The sequence below is a fragment of the Tachysurus vachellii genome, chromosome 12 (genome assembly GCF_030014155.1).
Source record: "Tachysurus vachellii isolate PV-2020 chromosome 12, HZAU_Pvac_v1, whole genome shotgun sequence".
Lineage (NCBI taxonomy): Eukaryota > Metazoa > Chordata > Actinopteri > Siluriformes > Bagridae > Tachysurus > Tachysurus vachellii.
Genome location: NC_083471.1, coordinates 23,511,475 through 23,533,946, shown reverse-complemented (window position 1 = coordinate 23,533,946; position 22,472 = coordinate 23,511,475). Strand labels below are relative to the sequence as shown.

General features: G+C 37.2%; 1 protein-coding gene across 3 annotated transcripts in view; it reads right to left on the bottom strand.

Moving 5' to 3' along the window:
* Positions 1 to 9,007: 9,007 nt before the first annotated feature.
* The window catches only part of ksr2 (kinase suppressor of ras 2), a 109,886-nt gene continuing 96,421 nt past the window's right edge, over positions 9,008 to 22,472 (bottom strand). For 2 of the 3 annotated variants that reach the window (XM_060884244.1, XM_060884246.1), the window contains exons 20-21: positions 19,032 to 19,161; positions 17,766 to 18,497 (exon numbers count right to left, since the gene is read on the bottom strand). In XM_060884244.1, the coding sequence (XP_060740227.1) occupies positions 18,351 to 18,497; positions 19,032 to 19,161 (277 nt within the window). In that variant the 3' untranslated portion in view covers positions 17,766 to 18,350. Of the gene's footprint in view, positions 11,787 to 17,765; positions 18,498 to 19,031; positions 19,162 to 22,472 lie in introns of those variants that run through there. The other variant, XM_060884245.1, reaches the window with a different exon arrangement.

Genomic DNA, 22,472 nt, shown 5'->3' with positions numbered 1-22,472 from the left:
TGTTACTGAGAGTCTGTGCATTTAGGAATAATACATTATGTAACATTGAGTTCAACACTCAGTCGTTGTTGTTTTTTGGGCTGCTCCCTCTTCGGGTTCGCCACAGCGGATCATCTGGTCTGCATAATTGATTTGGCTCAGGTTTTACACCGGATGCCCTTCCTGACTCAACCCTCCCATTTTATCTGAGCTTGGGACCGGCACTGAGAGTTAACTCTTCAGGGAGTGCAACGCTCAGTAATTAATATTAATATGCAATAGTGTGTATTTTGCATTTTAAAGTGTGTATTAAATACCAATGTCTGCATCTTATATTATGTGGATATGTTGAGCGCTCAAAATATTTGCATTCGTTTTTGTATTCAGATTTAATCCAGATGTACTGTAGGTGTGGTCCGTACTGGGATTCAAATATAGCAATAAAAAAAAGAACAATGAACACATTGTTTTTAATATGTAGAGTAAAAAAGAGTAGAGCTGAGTAAAGTAAAGTGAAGTAAAGTAGAGAATAGTAGAGTAAATGAGAATAGAGTAGAGTTCAATAGAATAGACTTGAATAGAGCAGAGTAGAGTAAAATAGTGTTAAGTATTGAGTAGATTAAAGTAGAAAAGAGATGAGTAGTGTTGAGAAGAACAGAATAGAGTTGAATAGAAAAGAGTAAAACAAGACAAAAAAAAGAGTTTGGTAGAGTAGAGTGAAGTAAAGTTGAGGAGAGTAGAGTAGAGTAAAATAAAGTCGAGTAGAGTAGAGTAGAGTAAAATAAAGTCGAGTAGAGTAGAGTAGAGTAAAATAAAGTCGAGTAGAGTAGAGTAAAATAAAGTCGAGTAGAGTAGAGTAGAGTAAAGTACAGTAGAGTAGAGTAAAGTAAAGTAGAGTAGAGTAGAGTAGAGTAAAATAAAGTTGAGGAGAATAGAGTAGAGTAAAGTACAGTAGAGTAGAGTAAAGTAAAGTAGAGTAGAGTAGAGTAGAGTAAAATAAAGTAGAGTAAAGTAGAGTAAAATAAAGTTGAGCAGAATAGAGTAGAGTAAAATAAAGTCGAGTAGAGTAGAGTAGAATAGAGTAGAGTAAAATAAAGTCGAGTAGAATAGAGTAGAGTAAAGTAGAATAGAGTAGAGTAAAATAAAGTCGAGTAGAGTAAAATAAAGTCGAGTAGAGTAGAGTAGAGTAAAGTAGAGTAGAGTAGAGTAGAGTTGAGTAGAATAGAGTAGAGTAAAATAAAGTAGAGTAGAGTAAAATAAAGTCGAGTAGAGTAGAGTAGAGTAAAATAAAGTTGAGGAGAATAGAGTAGAGTAAAGTAGAGTAGAGTAAAATAAAGTCGAGTAGAGTAGAGTAGAGTAAAGTAGAGTAGAGTTGAGTAGAATAGAGTAGAGTAAAATAAAGTAGAGTAAAGTAGAGTAGAGTAAAGTAGAATAGAGTAGAGTAAAATAAAGTCGAGTAGAGTAAAATAAAGTCGAGTAGAGTAGAGTAGAGTAAAATAAAGTTGAGGAGAATAGAGTAGAGTAAAGTAGAGTAGAGTAAAATAAAGTCGAGTAGAGTAGAGTAGAGTAAAGTAGAGTAGAGTTGAGTAGAATAGAGTAGAGTAAAGTAAAGTAGAGTAGAGTAGAGTAAAATAAAGTAGAGTAAAGTAGAGTAGAGTAAAATAAAGTAGAGTAAAGTAGAGTAGAGTAAAATAAAGTAGAGTAAAGTAGAGTAGAGTAAAATAAAGTAGGGTAAAGTAGAGTAGAGTAAAGTAGAGTAGAGTAAAGTAGAGTAGAGTAAAATAAAGTAGAGTAGATGTCAGGCCCCCGGCTACGGTGGGAAGGAGACAGACCCGTAGGCAGGATAGCTTCAAATGAAAGGGGTTTAATACAGTAGGGAAACAAACAGACATCCACACGACACGGGGAACTAACGGAAATTACACTAATGAATCCGCGCTGCCATCGGCAATGCGGCTCACATATATACACACAGTGTCAATCACAGGATGGGAAACAGGTGAGGAGACAGGGAGGAGCGGACGAAGGCGGGGCAGACACGTGACAATAATAAAAACATTCGCACGTGTCCAAAGGTCCGTGCTGATCCCTGACAGTAGAGTAGAGTAGAGTAAAATAAAGTAGAGTAGAGTAGAGTAGAGTTGAGGAGAATATAGTAGAGTAAAGTTGAGGAGAATAGAGTAAAATAAAGCAGAGTATAGTATTTATTATTCAGCAAAAGAAATGTACAGATGAGCAGTTTTGGAAGTTTGTGCATAAAAATCTACAGTGTGTGTGTGCGCGTGTGTGTGTATGTGTGTGTGTGCGTGCGGGTGTGTGTGTGTATGTGTGTGTGTGTGTGTGTGTGTGTGTGTGTGTGTGTGTGTGTGTGTGTGTGTGTGTGTGTGTGCACATGTGTGGCTCTGGGTGTGTGGCTCTGGGTGTGTGCATAAAAATGGACAGAAGCAACATCACAAGTGGCTGTGTGTGTGTGTGTGTGTGTGTGTGTGTGTGTGTGTGTGTGTGTGTGTAAATGAATGTGCAGTTATTTGTTGTGTAGGAGTTGTGTGTCTAAAATCAATAAACATGTCCATTGTTTAGAGCTGTCAAGAGTTCTTATTTTATTTTGTTTTATTTTATTTATGCGTATTCACTTACAGTACTTTAGTGAAGGTTTTTAATGGTCTTTAGGAGGTTTATTTCCTTTTTCCCTTTTTAATACCAAAGCAATTTTCCAGGAATTTACTTTTTTTATCTATTAAAGAACAACACATAATAATTGTCTACATTTATATTAAGATTCAATGTGAAAGTCGTTAGTTTTTTGTCTTCGGAAACACTTCAACACAAGCAGTCGTTCTCTCAGCAGCCTGCTTTCTGCTTCATGAAGGCAATAATACAGAAAAATGTAGCTCGTCATGTAGGATCTTACATCCTTAGGGCTTTTTTTTCAGGTAGGCTAAAGTGCACTTTAATATACAAACACAGTATTAATAATAGTATTACACACACACACACACACACACACACACACACACACACACACACACACACACACACACACACACATATATATATATATATATACAAGTCAATCTCAATACTAGAAAAAAAATTAAATGGTGATGTACAAAATTAAAAATAAAGATATATTCACAAGCCAAAAGAACAAACAATACAACACACACTTTGGTTACAAAACGGTTTATTTTGGAATATTTTGTAGAAATGTTTTAAAGTTTTTAAAGATTTTATGCTTAAAATTTGTCTTGAAATTTGCCTTTAATATGAATCTCTATGTAACTTTGGTCTGTCTTTACTGTCAAGCAAAAATACACAGAATTTGATGGTATAAATTTTCTCTCTGTGATGTTAAAACACACACACACACTCACACACACACACACACACACACACACACTCACACACACTCACACACACACACACACACACACACACACACACACACACACACACACAAGGCACAGATATACGCATGGCCTGTTGGCTGGCCGTGTCATTATGTCAATCACTTCCGACTAGAGTGCTACCATCTGCCTCCCTAATGAAACCACGCGGCCCTCGTTCTCTACGTCTCTCCCTTTCTCTCTCTGTCTCTCCCCTTTTTCTCTCTCTTGAACACACACACACACACACACACAAGCACAAACTCATTCAACGCTGCCCAAACCCAGGACTTGTAGCTAAAATCGCAGCTGTTACTATTTATACAGAACGTTTTCTCTCTTTTTTCACAGGGTGACAGATGAAGTAAAAAAGACTACAGATAAAGACTCTGAGAACAAGTCTGACATGTAACATACCTCTGAACATTACACTCTGTCACGTAGTGTTCACAAAACAGCCGTAATACACACCTTATTAATCATCTCTGTCTCCTATTTCCCAATAGAGTTGTCTTCTTTAATTATTCTCATTATTACATTTAATCGGTCAGCGAGGAGGAAAATTTATCATTTATCATCATTGGACAAATACCTCTTGTTGTCATGGAAACGTTGTTGCTTTCTTACATTTAGCTCCTTCTCTGGTAATGTTTTTGTTGTGCTTCATGAGAACAAGTGTAGTTATTTTTAAAGATTTATATATAGCTTATAGAGAATAAATGCTTTACTTTAGTGCAACTTGAAAGATTAAAATCATGCTTGTCATGTCATGGAAAAAGCCCCGAATATAGTTTTTATAAGTTTTAAAATTAATACAGAAAAAGTTTTGTTGACTGTTGGAAAGCACTGAAATCAGAGACTCCTTCCAACGATGCTGAATAAACTGCTAAATCTCTGTCCAGACAAACGAAGCAGATTAAAAAACAAAAACTAATGAATACCAACATGCTGTATGTAAGACCAGATCAAATCTTATATAAAGTAAAAAATAAAGTAAAACATTTTCATCACCTTAACTATTAGACACTCATATTTTTTTATTCTGGTTACATACTGTAGCTGTACAATTCCCTGTGTAAGCTGTTACCGTGGAAACAAAGACATGTTAGATCGAATGCATTAACATTGCGTGGAACCACTGCAGACCTTCTGACCAATCAGAAATGAGAACTCGACAGCCGTGAGGCTACGATACCACCCAGATGTGGTTTGGGAAGTGATGCAAATGGTGTTTATCTATCTATCTATCTATCTATCTATCTATCTATCTATCTATCTATCTATCTATCTACCATCCATCCATCAATCCATCCATCCATCCAACCATACATACATACATACATACATACATACATACATACATACATTCATACAAAAATTGATGCATCCATCCATCCATCCATCCATCCTTCCATCCTTCCATCCATCCATGCATCCATTCATCTTTTGTATTACATATCCTACACAGGAATCCTGGAGTGCAATCCCAAGGGACTCAGGGCAGAAGGTGTGGGGCACTCTGGAAAAGGTGCCAACACATTGCAGGGCACAGTCACACACACACACACACACACACACACACACACAGACGCACACTTTATAGATAGCAATCAGGCTACAACGCATGTAATTGGACATAATGAGGAAACTGGAGGTAGAACATTCACACACACTTCACACACAGTGGAGCTAAAAATCTCTAAACATTGCTACTGTCTTTATAAAGTGTCATCAGTGTAAACAGCAACTTCATTGTATTGCATAACTCAGTCTACTTCACATACCACTTTACAAACCATTGCTATGGTTACATTTTGGAAGGCATTATATTATAATTTTGTATTATTTTTATTTTAGGACATGGTGTTTACATTATAGATCATGCTTACATAACGACTCCTTTATCCATGATGTATAGTGCCTTTAATTCTGACTCTTTCTGTGACGAACCTGTATCCCACCCAGGCTGTATTCCTGCCCTGTGTCCGGTATTCCTGGGATGAGCTTCAGATCCACCTCAATCCTGACCAACCCTGACATACTAACACACTCTCTTAGATGTGTGATGAATGTCTTAGATGTCTTATGAATAAATAAAACATTTGAGATTTTTTTTGAGGCCAAAATTTTTAATTCTTTAAAAGTGAAGCTAAATATTAATGACAAATCAATGTAGTAGAATAATGAAGGAAAACTGGAGGAAAAATAGTAATTGTTTATGTTTATATATTAAGTATTTATTACTATTAATACTAAATACATAAATACTCATAAAACATTAAGAATTGATTTAATTTAAAAGCTTTTGTGTAAAACTCCAACACCGAATTACAAACTGTGTCAGAAGGGAGAAGGGAGGCAACTATATAATTTTACGATCTACCGTATGTGTGTGAATGAGTGTGTGTGTGTGTGTGTGTGTGTGTGTGTGTGGGTGGGTGTAAATTTTATGATGTACATGTGTGAATGAGAGTGTGTGTAGAATTTATGATCAACATGTGTGTGTGTGTGTGTGTGTGTGTGTGTGTGTGTGTGTGTGTGTGTGTGTGTGTGTGTGAAAAATTGTATAGTTGGATGGATGGATGGATGGATGGATGGATTGATAATTGTTGGATGGATGGATGGATGGATGGATGGATAATTGTTGGATGGATGGATGGATGGATGGAATGGATGGATGGATGGATAATTGTTGGATAGATTGATAAATGGATGGATGGATGGATGGATGGATGGATGGATGGATGGATAATTGTTGGATAGATTGATAAATGGATGGATGGATGAATGGATGGAATGGATGGATAATTGTTGGATAGATTGATAAATGGATGGATGGATGGATGGATAATTGTTGGATGGATGGATGGATGGATGGATGGATGGATGGCTGGATGGATGGAATGGATGGATGGATGGATAATTGTTCAATAGATTGATAAATGGATGGATGGATGGATGGATGGATGGATGGAATGGATGGATAATTGTTGGATAGATTGATGGATGGATGGATGGATGGATGGATGGATGGATGGATGGATAAATGGAAAAATGGATGGATGTATGGATGGTTGGTTGAATGGAAGGATGGATGGATAGTTGGATGGATAATTGCTGGATGGATGGATGGATGGATGGATGGATGGATGGATGGATGGATGGTGACTGCAAAAAAGTGAAAACAAGCCAAAATGAAACAATAAAGTTAAAAAACATTACAAACATTTCATGCATAGATTAAAAAAAACAAAAGGTATTTTATTTGAAAGAAAAAGCTGTTTTTCTTTTCGGACGATAGCCATCAGCCATAACATCCCGTCTTTTGTAAATTTCTAATGAAGTTCTCTGGCTTTTGGTCTCTTCCAAGTGAATAACACATTAACGGTCCAGTTTAAATATGTGGACACGGGCAGGAAAAATTCAGAAGATTAATTATATCTCAAGGCGAATTCTAACTATGGCTCCTTTATTGATATGTTATTCTATACATCCTTCTCTTTACTCACTACAGAAAGTTTTTTAATTTAGAGAACTGCTTCGTTTATTGAACTGACTTCTATTCGAGTCTCACGTTTGTATTAAGTTTGTCAAACCTCTCTGATATTTTTGCTTACATTTAAATAGAGACAAAGAAAATATTCAACATTTATATATTTTGTTGTAAATATTTTTGCTTTTTGGAAATTTCAAAAAAAAATCTTGTTTTTATTTCCTTTTATAAAATTAAGAACTCTGAAAGATTTTCTATATGGTCTCAGATTTTTGGACCCCTAGTGTCTGGAAGCTGGACACTAAAATGCTGAAACCCAGGAAGTTGAAAGGTTCAGGAGGTTAGGTGTAGTTACTGTAGGTGTACAGATGTTCCTGTTAATGTTCCTGTTAATGTTCCTCAACATATTTTAGAGTTGTAACTATTTAATCTAGCAATTTGTTTGTTTCCTTTGACTAATATATTTTATACTGTTTTACAAATAAGAAACAGATAGAAAATAGTGAACATTCATTGGCTTTCATTCATTCATTCATTTTCTACCGCTTATCCGAACTACCTCAGGTCACGGGGAGCCTGTGCCTATCTCAGGCGTCATCGGGCATCAAGGCAGGATACACCCTGGACGGAGTGCCAACCCATCACAAGGACACACACACACACACACTCATTCACTCATGCAATCACACACTACGGACAATTTTCCAGAGATGCCAATCAACCTACCATGCATGTCTTTGGACCGGGGGAGGAAACCGGAGTACCCGGAGGAAACCCCTGAGGCACGGGGAGAACATGCAAACTCCACACACACAAGGCGGAGGCGGGAATCGAACCCCGACCCTGGAGGTGTGAGGTGAACGTGCTAACCACTAAGCCACCGTGCCCCCCTTTGTCTTTCATGGAAGAAATTTACACTGATTTCAGAAACGATGCTGATGCTCGTACTCAAAACCTCCCGGTTTCCCAGTTACACTTGTCTATATATTACACAGATATAAAAGACTAATCATTTATAATCTCACTCTCTGGTATCTCCCAGATGATGACGAGGTTCCCCTTTAAGTCTGGTTTCTTGCTGGGTTTATTCCTGAAATCTCGTCTCAGGGAGGTTTTTCAACACCTCTGGCTGCCTCATTAGGGATAAATCTAAATTTTAATAATAAAATTAGTTTAGAATTCTTATATTATTTATAAAAAGCGCTAGACAGATAAAGTTGAGTTCAGGTGGTGATATCGTTCTAGCTAGCAAGTAGCTACATTTTCCTAGAGGGGAAAAAATTAAACGAATAAATAAATAAATAAATAATAAAATTGCTAGAAGGTTCCAAGTCATGCAGATGCGATGGAACAGGAATGTCGGCCTTCAACTTATTTTGAAATAATCATCCAAACCTTTAATGGCACCGATACAATTTTTGTTCATTTAAAATAATTTACAATCTTCTTGTTTATTTGGTTGATTTTTCTTTCATCTCTGTAATATAATAGAGAAAACCCGCTAAGACAAAAAAAGCACAGACGCAAACCCGACACACTCACAGCCAGACGAGCGTGATTTCATAAATAAGTCTTTATTTCTCTGGGCAACAGCTGAACCTGACCAAAAGCTTCACAAAACAAAAAACACAGATTCGGTAAGAAGGCCGGCAGTGTTTCAGAGAGGACATTCATAACATTTGTGATTATAAATATCGTCCAAGTGTACAAGAGTAAAAAAACCTATAGAAATATGACTGTACAAAATATATATACACTTCTATATGTGGATCGAGCTGATTGAGCCAGCCTCTGGTTTTATGTGTGATATCAGGTTTCTTTCTGTCTCAGTGAGAAGATGAAGCAATGTTAATGCTGCTGATGCTGCTGATGCTGCTGATGCTGCTGCTGCTGCTGATGATGATGATGATGATAATGATGATATGATTTTTTTTTTTTAAATAAAAGAGTTCCTGTGAAGTTTATTCGAGATGTAACGATGTGGATACATTTACTGATTAAAAGTTATAATCAGTTTCACACACACACACACACACACACACACGCATATTTCAGAGATGTTTAAGAGAATGAAAAAAGTCATATCCATGCTCTTTGCAATTAAGAGTTAGAGACAGAAATGTTGGAAATAAATGAAATAATTGCTTCTTTTTCTAATATTTTACTGATGGAGATTTGAGCATCTCACAGCAGTCATTTTACTTTTTTTTGTCCTTTTCAAACGTTTTTTTTTCTTCCCCTTTTCACATAAGTGCCTGAGAGGAACTCTCTGTCTCTTCGTGGCGCTAGGCTTTTGTGAAGCACATATGGATGACTCGGGGCCAAATAGCATGCTAGCAACAGGTTTGGTTTTTGTGCACGCTGAGCCCACGCTCCAACTCAGCCTGGTTCAGGCAGCAGTGCCGTCATGAGCCGAGAGAGCGTAGAAGTGAAATTTAATCAAAGCACACGCAGGCACCGGGAGGTTTTATCCTACAGAGAAGTTAATGGACACAGGAATGAGATTTGTACCGTTAGAAATGGCCTCAAATCCTTTTTCTTTTCCGTATAAGACGATGTGTCCTGAAACAAACATGTTTCATAAATATGAAAGGAGCCTGATGTCCAAATTGCAAACGAGAGGTGATGAGAGACAGAACGCATGCTATGCGCCTCAATTAGCCAAGATACAAGATGAAGATTATTAACGATGCCCAGCGCTGCAGGCTTCTTTCATCCAATTTGCAGACATATCTAAAAAATTTCTTAATTATCCAAAAACATGAATCATTCCAGGAAAAAAAAATAATAATTAATATTCCTTCACATTTCCTCACTTGACAAACATTACAAAATCGACCACGAGGGTTCTCTCTGTCAGAATATTAAGAGATGCACTAATAAATAATGTCTTGTTTGTGAGTCATTTTGGATGAAATGCTTCAGATAGGCATGCTGAAAACACGTCTGGGGATTCGTCGGATATTTCCATGCATTCGCTGCCATGCACCTCAGCCGAGGAATCTGGGGAACTCTGGAGAACTCAAATGGAATGTAGAGGCACTCAGAACACACACGCACACACACACACACACACACACACACACACACACACACACACGCATACCAGGAGGAGATGGTGGGAGGAGGGGTGTTTCACAAACAGTTATCCCACGATCCACCTGTCATTCCCATTTTCATGCCATCCCTACACCCAGTAAAACTCCCAGTTAAATCAAAAGGACCATCAGGAATAAAGCCATAACGAAAGCAGTGGATTGGTGCCTTAAAAGTGCAGTTTGTAATTTTCTAGACACATAATAAGAACGTAAATTTAAAGACGCTACAACAAAACTGTCATGCGATACAGTTACCGTATTTGGCAACCCCTTAATGGCTTTATTAAATTGGAAAATAAAAAAAATCTACCTCTCACACCTTGGTATTCAAGCATATCTATGCAAATGAAATTTATCCTGTAAAATCAATGGCTAGCTAATAGAAATAATTTTTTTTTCTCATGACCACGATGTCACTTTATTTATCATTTCATCGTTAAAGGCTCAGAGAATTTTAATCCAACAGGTTAAATCTTGTTTGATTTACGCTACAGGCTACGATTTACTGAATTTTTACAGTTGAGAGTCGATAATCTTTTAGCCTTCGCTTTAAAAGCTCAAACTTGCTTAATATACTGGGAAGAGGTAGAGAACAGTAACGATTTTGCAAAGCAGACACTCGCTTGCCTTTGTTTGAGGGGTAACATGATTCTCACCCCAATGAGCCAGTGCAATTCCTGTTTTTGACCACTAGGGGAAATAATCACTTGACAAAAGTGGAAAAATTGGAGCACACAATACTTAACATATCACTGATCACTCCAAAAATACTTATTATTTCATTGGGATTTAAACTGTATGGAATTGTGAATGATGAAGACTATACAGCTGATAAATAATATATGATGTAGCTCTGCACCACCTGCCCCTGTGCATGACATACACCATTTCATCATTTTCAGTATTTATGATAATTAAGGAATATTTCTCAAATTTAACACACTAAGTCCCTCGGAGCTTTAAATCATATTGCTGTATAGCACATCACATGACTTTACTAGGACAACTCTGTCATAACCCTGTCTTAACTCTGCTGACCCTGAAAATAGCTCCGCCTCCATCTGGATCAGAGTTCTAGTTCCTTAGGACTTAGGATTACAACAGTGTATGGGTTGTGTTGGGAAAAAACTGTTATTATTATTATTATTATTATTATTATTATTATTATTATTATTATTATTATTATTATTATTATTGCAAAACGATCAAATTTATCCAGTTGAAAAGTTACAAACTGCTCCTTTAATGTCTTATTTTATATTAGAAATAAAAACAGTTTAACGGTATAAATGGGAGTTTGAAGGGAGGCGTACCATCAGCATGAGCAAGTCCAAGCTGAAGTACAAGAAAATCAAGAAATAAAAAATAATCAAAGGGAAGGACTAGATTGAAATTACAATCATTTGCATATTGTGTGATGATGATGATGATGATGATGATGATGATGATGATGATGATTGCTCATGCATTGCCACATATTTTATGATATGTGTAAAAGCAAGTGATGATAAATATTAAAAAAATAAATCATCTCCAAATCAAAGTGAGGAACACTGAAGCCAGAGCCCAGTGTAAGCATATGGAGCGAGGGAGCACTTTTGGATTCTCTCATCCATCTGAGATCATTCCAAATTTCCAGTTTGCATCCAAGGGAAAAAAAAATGGCTTCTTTGCTCTGCAGTTAGCATTGGCATTACCAACCCCCTCCTGTTTAAAAAAGACCACAGGAAGTCAGTGGGAGGACTTCCTGTCATGTGATGGTTGATGAGAGCAGGGTGTTGGTGGAGTGGAGAGGACGGGGAACAGGATGCAGTCCGTTACTGCTACAGCCTGTGAAAAAGGGAAGGAAAAAGATATAAAGAGAAACATCAGGCATTTTAGAAACACACAGACACAACGATTTTTGTTGTTGTTGTTCTTGTGTATGTTGTTTTGTAAGCAAGAACGTATAGAAATTATACCTTATATGATGTTGTTGAGCTTTTGTGTCATAAGGATAGTGATTATTATTATTATTATTATTATTATTATTATTATTATTATTATTATTATTATTATTATTCATTCACTCATTTTCTACCGCTTATCCGAACTACCTCGGGTCACGGGGAGCCTGTGCCTATCTCAGGCGTCATCGGGCATCAAGGCAGGATGCACCCTGGACGGAGTGCCAACCCATCGCAGGACACACACACACACTCATTCACTCACGCATTCACACACTACAGACAATTTTCCAGAGATGCCAATGAACCTACCATGCATGTCTTTGGACCGGGGGAGGAAACCGGAGTACCCGGAGGAAACCCCCGAGGCACGGGGAGAACAGGCGGGAATCGAACCCCCAACCCTGGAAGTGTGAGGCGAACGTGCTAACCACTAAGCCACCATGCCCCCCTTTATTATTATTATTATTATTATTATTATTATTATTATTATTATTATTATTATTATTAGTCTCAGACCCACAACCCCACATTGTCTCTTCACTTTTCTGGCCACAAGCTTCAGAATTTCCGAAGAGTTTCCATCATAAGGAGTGATCGATTTGGCATTAAGCAGAAACTGAGGAACGCTTCATGACAGCAGATTTCCTTTTTTTGTATGAGTACATGAGTAAAAAAGGTAGCTGTATAAACGCTGAACAAACTGAAAGCTGACTCACAGTTAGAAGTCTGCGAACCTGCCGCTCCATACAGGGCCGGCTCTTTCACTGCTCATCTCCTTTTATTCCTTTTGAGTCTGCAGATCTTGACTAATGAGTAATAGCGTCAAAAAGTATGTAGGTGCCTTTAGATAGGTTAAAGAAAAGCCCACAGAAGCTCTTCAAACTAGTCAATTTGAGCTACAATATTAGTTTGAAAGACTTCCCACGTAAACTAAAGGGATGTGCGGATACCTGAAGCCTGAGTGATTCGATCGAAGCCTGATCTTTTCCCCGTCATTCGTCTTTTACTTTCTGTTCAATGGGAAAAATAAATTCATGAAATTTCCAAGTTTGCTTTTCCAGGTCTACGTTAAGACTTTGATTTAACAGCTCGATCTATTTAACACAAAATGTACCAGAAATTGTTCAGGAAAGGAAAAGAGGGATTTTTGAGGAATTGACATGTTAATAAAAAGGCTTTTCATATCTGACTTTTTTTTTTAATATCGCTGTGATTTTATTAGAGGATGTGTGAAATAAGAAAGCCGCTAATTAAAAGGTTGTCTGATCTCTAACACCACTCACCTCCCTGATCGGATCAGACGCAATTAAAACGCTCTGACTTTTGATTGACAGTCTTGTGCTGACTAATTTCATGTTAAAGACTTTGAGGAGAAATTGCTCTGGTTCACTGAAAGCCTTTACATCAATGACATTATTATATATAAAAAAAAAAGTGTGGTCCAGTAATTAAGGTTTTTTATTCACTTGTTCTTCTAAAACACAGCATCAGAACTGCTGAAGATCCAGAACCTTACTCTAAATACTTCATCTGTCATCTTGTGTAAACTTGTAAAGGTGAGTTTAGACCTGTTTATTGTGACCTCTGAAACGGTGCATTGTTAAATAATAAGTGTGTGTGTGTGTGTGTGTGTGAGAGAGAGAGAGAGAGAGAGAGAGAGAGAGAGAGAGAGAGAGAGAGAGAGAGAGAGAGATGGATGGACAGATGAAAATAGATAAACTGATAGCAAGATAGCTAGATAGATAGATAGCAAGATAGATAGATAGATAGATAACTTGATAGATAGATAGATAGATAGATAGATAGATAGATAGATAGATAGATAGATAGATAGATAGATAGATAGATAGATAGATAGAGTGTCTGAAAAATTGAGTTTTTCCTTTCAGCTGTTATTAAAGTAAGGGAACAGACCCAGTTAAATATCCACATCATATCCACTGCACTTATTACAGTAATCAGGAAATAATCACAGGTTGGAGAAGGAACATTAATGATAGGCTCGAATTTGAGCTTCATCTCACAGGTTCTTACCGTTAGTATAAAAGAACGTGAGCAGTGGGAAACGAACTGAAATCCATTTGTCAGGTTTAGTGTTTAAAAAGAAATTATAATAATAAGTAAAAAAATCTGTTTAGGATTTAAATAAATAATCTTCTGTCTTTGGTGTTAAATCACAGCTTTAAACAAATGTTTAATTAACACTAAGTGTAACACTGTAATAGACTGTAATAGCCACTGTTATAAACTGTAATAGACTGTAATAGACTGTAATAGACACTGTAATAGACTGTAATAGACACTAATAGGCACTGTACTAGACTGTAATAGACTATAATATACTGTAATAGACACTGTAATAGACTGTAATAGACACTGTAATAGACTGTAATAGACACTGTAATAGACTGTAATAGACACTGTAATAGACTGTAATAGACACTAATAGGCACTGTACTAGACTGTAATAGACTATCATATACTGTAATAGACACTGTAAAAGACTGTAATAGCCACTGTAATACACTGTAATAGACACTGTAATAGATGGTGATAGACTGTAATAGACACTGTAATAGATGGTGATAGACTGTAATAGACGCTGTAATAGACTGTAATAAACTGTATTGTAATACACTGTAATAGACTGTAATGTAATAGACTGTATTGTAATACACTGTAATAGACTGTAATAAACTGTAAAAGACTGTAATAGCCACTGTGATAGACTGTAATAGACTGTAATAGACTGTAATAGACACTGTGATAGACTGTAATAGACACTGTAATAGATGGTGATAGACTGTAATAGCCACTGTAATACACTGTAATAGACACTGTAATAGATGGTGATAGACTGTAATAGACACTGTAATAGACTGTAAATGACTGTAATAAACTGTAATAGACTTATAGCCACTGTAATAGACTGTAATAGCCACTGTAATACACTGTAATAGACACTGTAATAGATGGTGATAGACTGTAATAGACACTGTAATAGACTGTAAATGACTGTAATATATTGTAATAGACTGTAATAGCCACTGTAATAGACACTGTAATAGACTGTAATAGACTGTAGTCTCATCCCCAGAACCTTTTTCCACCCTTCATTAACATTTCAAAATGAAGATAACTTTTTCTTCTTTGAGATTATCTCTGAGAGTCTTCATCCAGGTTGATTAGATTGTAGAGTTTTTGGTCCATCAGCCATGCACAACCATGCTTCTATCTATCTATCTATCTATCTATCTATCTATCTATCTATCTATCTATCTATCTATCTATCTATCTATCTATCTATCTATCTATCTATCTATCTTAACCCTGGGTTATGTCCATCTTAACGCCGGTTATAGGAACGTTTCACACTTGTAACTCAGTAGCGTGTTTAACACTGGATTTGTACCCCGGATTATGAAACCCTGCTTATACACAAAGTTAGCACCCCCCCATTCAGTATTACTCCACATTTATAGTGCTGCTAAACATGTACACTGTGAATCGATTCGGGGTTACAGCGTTACAACTAGCTACTTAGGTAAAGACACACAACAGCGTGTCATCACATATCACATAATGTAGCAACTCAACAGAAACTTGACGCTGAGGAAATAACCAAAGTTGGGTATCAACTAACGGCTGTTTAAATTAAAAAGGCTAAAATATTAGAAAGCTGCGAAAGATAACAAACCTGCTCGGGTGCAGAACACAGCAGTTCATTATTAACCCAGAGTACAGTATGTCTTCAACTTCAACTTATCCTGCCAACATTTTTCTAAGCTTGCTGTATTTTTAAAAGCAAATGCTGTCATTAAATGAACTTTTTAATGACAAAAATAAAATTTGTTTAAAAACGAATTAAATAAATAAAAGAAATTAATAAAATTAGAAAGGTTTAACACTTTTTATCACCAATCAGTTGAGCAGAACATACTACTCATAGTCAGTCACACTCACACACTCACACACACACACACACACACACACACACACACACACACACAGAGGCAATTTCTCACAGCCAATCCACCTACAGTTGAGTTGAAACGATACAAATAAATAATACAAAACAATTATTGTTCTCTTAAAGGATGGCAGACATTCTGGAGTCGACTCGATATTGAATTCTGTCAACGTGAAATGGGAAACGTGAACAAAACAAGGAAGAATAGGATAAAAGAAAGGACTGAAAAACATAAAATTCCAAAATGAAATTTTTTTTATTGTCGTATATATATATAGTTTTTTCGTAAAGGATGAGTGAAAGAACGGAGCTTGTGATGAGTAAAGCAGTCACTAAGCTGTGCACCATAAGGCATCTGTAATTACAAGCATTGACACACCTACAACCTACAATACAGGAACTCAATCATGGAGAAAAGGAAAAGGCAATCAAATATTCACTCACACACACACACACACACACACACACACACAAAAGTAAATAAAAAAAAAGTTAGTATAAGTAAATAACAAACATGAAATCAGAAGAGTTAAAAATATGGAAAGAAAGAAAGAAAGAAAGAAAGAAAGAAAGAAAGAAAGAAAGAAAGAAAGAAAGAAAGAAAGACACATGGAATTAATGAATCCAAATAAAATTCATTTACAGCTACGAATTTGAACCCGAGGTCCATTGCACGGCAAACAGGCTTGTAAACAAGCGCTTTCTTTTCACTTCCTCCTTCTTCCTGTTTATTTCCTCCTGGCTCTCATACTCCAACCTGATACATAATACAGACTTATAGAATGGATTAGATAATATCACAAGTAGTTAAAAGTTGAAACTTTTAGAAACATCTATCTTACATATTTTAAAAGCGGTCTAATGATGTTTGATGACTCAAAATATTACAGTAGCGATGAGAAAGAATATTCTAATTAAACACTATTCATTACATGAGGTCTTTTTTTTTTTGTTAAAGAAGCGCCCAATTACGGGTCGTTCGTCCATGCACTTAAAACGTCTTAAGCTGTACAAATATAAATGACCCACAAAAAAACAAATATCTGAATCTCAGTGATCCCAAAATAGATTTGAAAAACAGCAGCAACAGATCTGTAAGCAGTGAGAAGGACGGATTGTCAACGCCCAGAGTGAACACGTATGGCGTACGGAGCCGTGATCTTAAAGCCATACGCAGCTTAATGTCGCCTCCATAGTTATAGGATAAAAGAGCAAAATACGGAAGGTTTACCGTCGCATTTTTCCACTAACAACGCTTTGCATGCAACAGTCGTTGGAGTTTCATAGTTTATACACAACGATGGAAAAAAATCTTGTATTGTACAACGGTGTGGTTTTTAAACTGCCTTCGAGGTTAAATCTCTGTCTGATTCTTACAGGCTAGGGATCAGTGTTTAATTTAACCCCGACAAGATCTCTCGTCTTCACAGTTGGATATAATACAATTCAAGCGTCTGTGATTCCGTGTACAATCATAAAAAAAATCAAATCGTCATTTTTTTCTTTTCTTTTTCTTTTGTTTTCAGCCCCTTTTCTAGTTTGTTTGTATTTATCTTTAAAAGTAAGGATACTTGTGCACCTTTGAAGAGCAGTAAAGCTTTATGATTTGAAACGGCCACATGAACACACACACACACACACACACACACACACACACACACACACACAGTTTTTCAGACTATCATTGTGAGGACCATCTGCTGACTTTAGTTATTAATGCAGCTTATGGACACTATCAAAATGTTTGAATCCTAAAACAAAAAGAAATTTTTTAGATTTTTTTTTGTTTGTTTGTTTTTTATAAATAAAAATCGTGTCCTTTTGGAATTAATTAATTTCAAATTAAAAGGTCAGACTCAGATATTCGTGTCCTTGTGGGGACATTTGGACACCAAGTTTTAAACATGCCCACACAAACACACACACACACACACACACACGTGCGTACACAACACACAAAATGGATGCCAGTGATTGGACTGAAAGCAAATAAATAAATAAACAATAGTTCAATTCACAAAATAAATACATTCACTCCATAAACTCATGAAAATAAAAATTACAGACGCAGGACGCAGAGGATAAAAAAAAAAACAAAGGAAAAAAAACAATTTGCATTTGTTCATAAAAATGCATCATCAAACACACTGACATGGCTTGTGACTGAACAGAAGTTCATCAAAAAGATAACATTGACAAATTAATCATGAATAAATTGAAAAGTTCAGAACACAAACAGATTGAATAGATTAGGGAGGAAAAAAAACAAACAAACAAACAGAATTAAACAATAAATAATAAAGGAATCTTCCGTCGTCCATACGTGATCAAACAATAAACAGAAGAACATGATGCCAACACGTACAATCCGTACAAAGCCGTTTCCCCCAGTGCACAGTTTTCCCACAATGCCGCATGTCTAACGCCAATAAGCTCAATCTCCAGGACTTCAGAGTACTTTTTTTAGAACCTGGCTCATTTTACATACTCAGCTGATTTCCAGAAGTGTCCAGGATGCGAGAGGCGGCGGTTTCGCTTGGGCAGTTTCTCTAGCAGCTCCATCAGTTTGGAGAAGCTGGGTCTTTCCTCGGACTCATGAGCCCAGCAGAACAGCAGGATGTCCTGAACGAGAACAAGAATGTTCACATAAATCTACAGAAAAAATGGGGGAAGTATTCACCACATAAACTAGAGCTTGATTGAGATTGACTGATTGATTGATTGTTGATTGTTGATTGATCGATTGTTGATTGATTGATTGATTGATTGATATTTCTTTCCTCTGCTTTAATATTATGAGCTATTTTTGTGTAGTTTCATGACAAATCCTATTTCTAGGTGGGGGAAAAAAAAATAAAAAGAGGGACATGGGTAAGGGATGGGGGTGAATACTTTTGCAAGATGCTGAGTTATTTCATATCACTTTATACAGTAAATACGTTATATATATATATATATATATATATAAACTATAGTGCCATGAGACTCTTTTACAAAAATTCACACAAAGACTTTCATGTGTTATTTGTGCTTGATAGGTCACTTTGTTTGTATGTCCTTATTTGGACAGGAGAAACGTCATCTGCTTATCAGATCGATCCCATTTGTGATCTTTCTAACTTCCGATTTTATTTAAAGTTTGAAGTGTTTGCTCACCGATATCTCTTTGCCCATGCCGATCTGAGTGAGGTTGGGTCTCATCCCGCTGCCCACCTGCCATATGATCACCTCAGCCGGCTGGTTCTTAAAAGGCCATTCCCGTGCGTGCAGCTCGTACCAGATCGTCCTGGAAGACGGAGGATATTTATTACACACGTCGACATACAGTACGTTACTCAGAAGAATTCCAGTTTGGAAGATGTGTGTAGCACAAAAGCCCTCATGATACCCCTCCGTTTGACCCGAGTAGGACTTCTTGTCTTTAAGGAGTGTCCAGAATAAATTGACTAAACAGACAAAGGGAGCTCTTGACTCTTGAAACATGTGCAAGCTCACGCTGGTATGCTTTTCACCATAATTAAGCTGGGATGAAAAATAATTGATAATCAGCAAGTCGAGTGTCGATACGGAACAAACAAACCCTCTTAGATCTTTTGAACTTGAAGGATTTAAAAAGAGGTAATTAAATAAATAAATAAATAAATAAATCAAAAAGACAAAATATCAATAGCAATATCAATAAATATCAATTTATTAAATTACATACAAGCATGTCGAAATGACAGTGCATCATTACTTTTTTTTTGTTTTGTTTTATTTGTTTTCTTGTGATAATTTTCTTGTGATCCTTCATGAGAACATGTTATAGAGGCAGGAAAAGTGCAATAACGCAGCAACATGGATGGTCACATGCATTTTCCACTTTGATCGGTGACTCATGTGATCGAGTGTCTGAAACTTAAAAGGGAGGCTGTGATGTCTGCATCTTTATCGTCGAAGACAATATAGCGACCCTACTGCGGTTAATCCAGCCGCCGTTTCTAAAAGCACAGTTAAAGTAACCGCACGTATATTTCAGTCACGCGGCTTTTAGATACTTAGCATTAATAGCACTGAAAGAGGAAACCGAGCGTCCGCAAGTTCTTACATCACACAGCATACAAAACGTTAATCTCACTCTCACTCACTCATTTTCTACCGCTTATCCGAACTACCTCGGATCACGGTGAGCCTGTGCCTATCTCAGGCGTCATCGGGCATCAAGGCAGGATACACCCTGAACGGAGTGCCAACCCATCACAGGGCACACACACACACTCTCGTTCACTCACGCATTCACACACTACGGACAATTTTCCAGAGATCCCAATCAACCTACCATGCATGTCTTTGGACCGGGGGAGGAAACCGGAGTACCCGGAGGAAACCCCCGAGGCACGGGGAGAACATGCAAACTCCACATACACAAGGCGGAGGCGGGAATCGAACCCCCAACCCTGGAGGTGTGAGGCGAACGTGCTAACCACTAAGCCACCGAGCCCCCACAACAAAACAATAAAGAATAAAATCTAATAATGCATTGAGTCTTAGGACCTCCGTAAGAAAGCATCCCTGATTTGATCAAATATTCACAGCTTGTTCAGCATGTTACACAACAAATCAGGAGAAATCATAAGAATCCCAGAGAAAACTTCAATAAATGTAATTTGCTCCTGTTTGGTTGAGTTTATGTTCAGTATTGAATGTCTTAGTCATGTCTCACTCCACAGTGGTGTTTAATATGAAGCTGATATGAAAGTAAACACTCAGATTTTGTAGTGTTTCATAAGGATTTCTGATTTTCCCTAGAATACTAGAAGCAATTTATTTATAGAAAAAACAGTCATTATTTTAAACAAATTCAAAGTTAACGGTGATATCAAACCCGTTTCTGCTTTCTGAGACACCCCGAGTGTGTGAAGACGTTGTAATCACGTCTCACACTGAAAGCCAACTGAGTCCTGACTCATTTTAGATCAGACTCACAGCCAGAAAATCATTCATCTTAAACTTATCATATTTACACTGATTGAAGAGTGGATAGTGGATTTAACACTGGTGTGCTGGTAAAAAGGGTTAAATACGGGGCAGTAAATTAAATCCACACAGCAATGGATCCTGCATATGGACAAAACTATTGTCTATAAATTCTACTGTGTTAAGGAGGCAGCAGAGCAGCATCCTGTATTTCTCCATCCATCTATCCATCTCATTTCACCCAAACAGTGTAGTGAGCAAACTGAACTCACACACACACACACACGGACAGATTTCTGCCTCTGGACAGATTAGAGTCCAGCTGTGTGAGCTCCACTCTATACTCAAGGTTTTATATTTGGCTCAACAACTGCAAAAGTCAGAAGTACAGAAATAAGCAGCGGTGCAATACATCAAGTCATGGAGATGCAGGTGACACAGGGTTTTTGTGCAAAATAAAAAAAAACATCCAATGAGAATCAATTGCCTTGTTGACGTCACTGGAGAAGATCAAGAACGGTCCGAACAGACAGGAAAGACTCATGAGCTCAAATAACCACTCTGTGGTAAGCAGAAAAGCATCTCAAAACATCAGAAGACACTTACAGACATTACAGCACCTTTGTCCTGTTTCTACAACTAAGCGGTTGTGGGTTTTGCTCAAGTGCCCACCAGGAGCAGACTGGTTTTTCTTGGGATTTGAACCACTGAGCTACCACTTCAGAAGAGCACCTCAGGTTCTACTCCTGTTCATCAAGAACAGGAACCTGACGCCACAAAGAGAACAAACTCACTCAAACAGTTTCACATCAAGACACATTGCATCACCCCGGAAGTGATTATTTTCTTACATCGCATCCTTTTCAGGATACATTATAAACATATATTCTGCATATTCAACCTTACAAACCTTAAAGGAAGATATTTGTTATTTTGTATACGTTTGATGCTTTTTAATGCTCTTTAAAGGTGAGGTCTCCGATATTTGAGAAATGCTTCTGAAAACTGCGTTAAGCCACCAAACAAGACAGAAATCAAAACAAACGTGTAGCCAATGAGCAGAAAGGGGCGGGTCTTGTCAGTATGGGCGAAGAGTGTTCAGTGCGCATGTGTGCATATTCACAGATTGGAGTGTCCCGAGTCAATAACTCCTGAGCTAAACGCTGTTACTACACAAAACACGGTTGTAGCTGCGTCTCTACATTACTACGATAGAAAAGAGGTGTTATTTGTGTAGTAACAGCGTTTAGCTCAGGAGTTATTGACTCGGGAAACTCCAATCTGTGAATATGTGACCAACTTCCTGCTCCTTCAGTTCTCTCCAGCGCTGGAAAGCTGATCCTATATTAACACGTCCTACTTCTTACCTTATCGTAAGTCTTTCTTCTCTTTCTTTCTTTGTTTTTATCCTCCATATCAATGTTAAAACCGCTTTCTGCTAATGTCACACATGCGCACTGAACACTCTCTCCGCACATATTGACAAGACACGCCCCTTTCTGCTTATTGGCTACACGTTTGTTTTGATTTTTGTTTAGTTTTCGGCCCGACTCAGTTTTCTGAAGCATTTCTCAAAAATCGGAGACCCCACCTTTAAGGATTAGCTTAAACAAAGTTAAAATTTGTTTTCATTTTATCCCA